Source organism: Pan troglodytes, chromosome 4 (assembly GCF_028858775.2).
Source record: "Pan troglodytes isolate AG18354 chromosome 4, NHGRI_mPanTro3-v2.0_pri, whole genome shotgun sequence".
In the NCBI taxonomy this organism is placed as follows: domain Eukaryota; kingdom Metazoa; phylum Chordata; class Mammalia; order Primates; family Hominidae; genus Pan; species Pan troglodytes.
Window position 1 is genome coordinate 145615923 of NC_072402.2, and position 4862 is coordinate 145620784.

Here is a 4862-nt window from a genome sequence, read left to right on the forward strand (position 1 = left end):
CTGGATCCAGAAAGACAGCCTTGGAAACAAATTACTACTCCTGTAGCCAGTACCTTATAATTACGTATTTTTGAATGATTTTATCGGATTTGATTGCCAAAGAATCTTGCAAAAACAATTTTTTCCCCAAGCTACACACCTTATGGTTGGTCATGTTATTTATGTTCCCATTTTAGATGAGAGGACCAATATCCTAGATTAAAAATGTTAAATCCAAGATTACACAAACAGTGAAAATTGAATCCCAGGTTTTTCTAAAGGCACTCTGATATTAGATCTTAAGCTTATTATTCTATTCAAAGGCTCAGAGAAGACATGCTCTGAACATACTCAAAATAACTGACACTGGAAAAGGTAACAGAGATGTGAAAATCTTACCATAGTAGATGTGTGAGTGGGCTGGGGGCAGGTGAATTCCAGAGAAATGTGGCACTAAATGTCATGAAGCTGACTCTGTATTATACCAGGGTGGCCTCCAGATTGCTTTCACAACTGGGTAGTTCATCAGCTAATGTGATTCTCCAAACTTTAAATGATTAGAAAACTGGGGAAAAATGTAGAAAACCAGAGGAAAACACTCCTTCTAATCCCAATATAAATTCTTCACTTCTTTTCAATGTTCTTCCAGGAGAAGGATTCGTTGGGCTCTTTGGCTTCTGCTTTTATTTCTGTGCAAGGGTTTATGCAAGAGGTACTTGAGAATGCTATACTGTAGAGCTTTGTTTCTCATGGGAACACAAGGGGAAGTGGAAAACCCTCCAAATTGTTTAGTGAGAAAACATAACCTTTATCCCTTTCTTTGGTGGGGTGAGTCAAGTGGTAGGGACTAGAATTCAGGTCCTCGATGGGCATATAAATATGTGTGTGCAAAAGCAGCCATCACACTTTGTATGGCAAGTGGAACCACTGGCTTGGTGGATTTTGCTAGATTTTTCTGATTTTAAAACTCCTGAAAAATATCCCAGATAACTGTCATGAAGCTGGTAACTATCTTCCTGCTGGTGACCATCAGCCTTTGTAGTTACTCTGGTAAGTAACTGGAATACATCTGGAATATGTGACATTTCTTTACTTCTCTGTTAATAAGAGCACAACTAGTAAGCCTTGCCTCACTGACAGTGGAATATGGTGGTAGGAATTTTATTTTTTTTATTTTATTTTTAACTGACACATAATAATTGCACATATTTGCAGGGTTGGAAGAAGTTTTGGAATCACAGAAAATGGTGATGTTGGAAAGTATTTCAGATCCCCACCATCTAAGCTCTAGCCCAATATAAGTATTCTAATACATCCTACATAGGAAGTTAGCCAACTTCCACAGAGGGTCAACAAAGCACATTTCACTGCTGGATATTGGTCACCATTTGTTTTTCTTATTTTCCTCAATTTTGAGTTAAAATTTGACTTTATAATTTCTTTTGTGCTTTTGAATTATATGGAGTCATTCTTGCTATCATCTCCAGTTATCCAATTTGCTAGCTTGGTTCTCCTGAGATAGCTACATTCATCTGTTTATCCACTCAGTGGATATTTATTGAATGGCTACAATTTGTTGGGCACTGGATAAGCATTGGAAGATTTAGACATGAAGCAGTCATAAATATTGTTGTTAAGGTGCCACTCTGGTAGGGTAGATAGGGCTTCTACCTAAGTTACTATAATTCTAGACTACTGTAAACGTACTGTGAGATATCCAGATAGAACTCTTTTAGTGTATTGGTGGGTGATTAGTTTAATTTTCAGGTAAGGGTATAGAAGCTGGCTTCTTGGAGGAGAATGGGAACTGATTTATTTTTTTGGAAGGAATCATTGTAACTATCAGGAAGACAGTGTGGGCACATGGGAAAAAGAGATTTCATGATAGCCACTGCTCATTGAGAGAACAGAAGGCTTTGAAGATCTTCTCCCAGGAAGCTGTAAACACATACAGAGAAGATATTTACCAAAATGTCTGAAATAAGAAGTATGGAGATTAATAATGAAAAATTGATTGCCGCCCACACCTACACTGGCAACTTTGGCTTTTGATGTTTATTGAATTTCTGAAGGAATTTGTAACTTCACCAGTTTTGGATATTTCACTGTTCTCTAATGTCCAGGGACAGGTATCTATGGGCAAAGGTGGCAGCAGAAAGGAGGTGGGGAAAATAAATACCGCCCCCTCTGGGTGAGAATTTTGGAGGGACAATAGGTGATTGAAAATTAAAAAATATATATACAGGCTCCATTTTAATAATTTGAATGGGGAAATAATAGGTTTCCAAAGGAAAATAAACTATGGCAGGTCTTAGCCAGTAGGAGGATGTGTGTTCTTACGTGTGTGCTCACATGCATGTGTGCATTTATATATCTGCACATGTTTTTGTAAAAAATACATCGTACATATTTTCCTCAATCTCTACTTTTTCCCACCATTCATCTTCTATGGGAAAGTTATCTTCCTAAAGCCAAAGATATAAAATGTAATTTTCCTATGTAAAAGGCTTGATAGCGCCCCACTGCCCTCAGGAAAAAAAAATCCAAACTCCTTTGTGTGACATCCAACACTTTAAAAAATCTGACCTCACTCAACTTTTGCAGCCTCGCTCCCTTTATCTTCCATCCTTTGGTCATAGCCTATTGGAAATCTGCACTCCAGCCTTCTGGGCAGAAGGCTCACCATCCTGTGTATGCACTTTTATCCTAACGGTTCCATGCCTTTATTGGTCATGTTTCTAAAATGCTTCTCCTCTTCTTTACCTTATGATCCTGACATTTGCCTCAAGACATAGCTCTAACAGCACTTCTGGAAAATTCCTGCAGCACTCTCTCATGTTAGAATTAGTCATCCCTTTCTTGTGTTTCCATGGAGCTTTGTCCATAATGTTAGCATAGCACACGCTACACTGTGGCGTACACAGATCTTCTATCACCAACTGGACTGTGTGAAGTCTCTGAATGGGCATCCTTGTCTTGTCTATGTATCTGCACAGACTAGATAGAGTTGGTGCTCAATTATGTTTGTAGTGTTGAGTTGAATTGGTTGGGAGCAGTTTCTTGGGCTGTGGTTGGGTCCATTCCTGTCTTTATGTGGAGATTCACTATAGCATCTCTCCTTTAGCCTCAAAGCTGTGAGCTGTGGAGACAGCCACATACAAAATACCATCCTCTTCAGACAATCACAGTGATCTGTTGAATGCTTACTCTGCCAGGGTCAGTTGTAGGCATGGGTGCATTAGTGAAAAAACACACATTCCTTGTTCTCATGGAGCCTCCATTCTAATGAGAAAATAAAGACAATAAAAACAGCAAATGAAGAGTTGCTTTTTTTAGGTAATGGTAAGAAAAAATAAATGACGGAGAGTGACTATGGCCATTGCAGGCTTCTCCGAGGAGGTAATATTTGAAGAGAGACCAAATAATGTGAGAAAGAAAGGTAAGTAGCTAGCTAAGGAAAAAAAGTTCTAGGGAGATGGAACAGCAGGTGCAAAGGGCCAGAGACAGAAGTTTTCAATGGAAGTAAGATGAGTGGATCTGGAATGGAGCTATTAATGGACACAGGGAAAGAAGATGAGGTCATAGTCTGGACCCAGATGTGCCTGTCTCACCTGGTTTCTCTTTTTCCTGCAGCTACCGCCTTCCTCATCAACAAAGTGCCCCTTCCTGTTGACAAGTTGGCACCTTTACCTCTGGACAACATTCTTCCCTTTATGGATCCATTAAAGCTTCTTCTGAAAACTCTGGGCATTTCTGTTGAGCACCTTGTGGAGGGGCTAAGGAAGTGTGTAAATGAGCTGGGACCAGAGGCTTCTGAAGCTGTGAAGAAACTGCTGGTAACCACAGCTTGGGAGGCTAATCTGCCAAAGGGGAGGCATACTCACCCTGAATGTCTAGCTCCTCTTCTTGTCCCTTGTAAATGTGCATTTCCACTTCACTGATTATATTCATAGGAAGTTTGCACATCCTGGAATCTCAGGAAAAATACAATTTCTACATTTCTGGGAAGGGTTTTTGAATGATAGTGACATGTGTTATAGTTGTGACAATACCATTTACCACCTTCGTGATTTTGGATGAGACATAATCACTCTGAGTTTTTGTTTCCCCATCAGTAAAATAGTGGCCAAACAGGATACTGGAAGTGAATATGTTTTGAAACATGCGAATTACATGTAAGCTGCTCTAAATTTTGTTGTCCTTCCACATTTCAGGAGGCGCTATCACACTTGGTGTGACATCAAGATAAAGAGCGGAGGTGGATGGGGATGGAAGATGATGCTCCTATCCTCCCTGCCTGAAACCTGTTCTACCAATTATAGATCAAATGCCCTAAAATGTAGTGACCCGTGAAAAGGACAAATAAAGCAATGAATACATTTTCAGTCGTCCTATTTTTATTTCTGGGGACTCTATTCAGAAGGACATATCCAGATTAGTTTTCCCTTGGTTCATAAACTCGAGAGAGCCTGTTTTTATAAAGAAAACCTGGAATCTTAAGTAAGACATGATCATTCCTTCTCCTTTCCTTATCTCTAAGTTAAACATCTCTATTTTTCCCAAATGTTTTATCTCACGGTGTTTTCAGACCCTTCACTTTCCTATCCCCCATCCTAAATAAATTTTTACATTTAAAAAATGAAAAAATAATTTTCAAAATATTGTCTGATAAGACTAGCATCTTACTAACTTCATTGGTTTGGCTTCTGTTTCACTAGAATGCTAGTTTTTGTTAAGTTTGTAGTTAAGCTATGGCCACTCAATAGCTTTCACCAATCCTTCCACCAAGTTAGGCCTTTACTACATCATCCTTAGGCAAATGAGTGATGAACTATCTTTTCTTTCCTCTACTCTGTCATCTACAGTGATGACAGAATTATCTT

The 4862-nt window shown here is 39.1% G+C and overlaps 1 protein-coding gene across 1 annotated transcript; it reads left to right on the plus strand.

The window, feature by feature from the left end:
* The first annotated feature begins 881 nt into the window (after positions 1–881).
* On the plus strand, positions 882–4364 carry SCGB3A2 (secretoglobin family 3A member 2). The gene is made up of 3 exons (XM_001160330.8): positions 882–1029; positions 3613–3815; positions 4194–4364. The coding sequence occupies exons 1-3, from the start codon at positions 975–977 to the stop codon at positions 4215–4217; spliced, it is 282 nt and encodes a 93-aa protein (XP_001160330.1). The 5' UTR covers positions 882–974; the 3' UTR covers positions 4218–4364.
* Positions 4365–4862: the final 498 nt, after the last annotated feature.

Coding starts and splice junctions, on each gene's coding strand:
- SCGB3A2 (XM_001160330.8), top strand. CDS start 975: ATGAAGCTGGTAACTATCTTCCTGCTGGTGACCATCAGCCTTTGTAGT. Junction 1,030..3,612: donor CAGCCTTTGTAGTTACTCTG/GTAAGTAACTGG, acceptor TTTTTCCTGCAG/CTACCGCCTTCCTCATCAAC. Junction 3,816..4,193: donor AAGCTGTGAAGAAACTGCTG/GTAACCACAGCT, acceptor TCCACATTTCAG/GAGGCGCTATCACACTTGGT.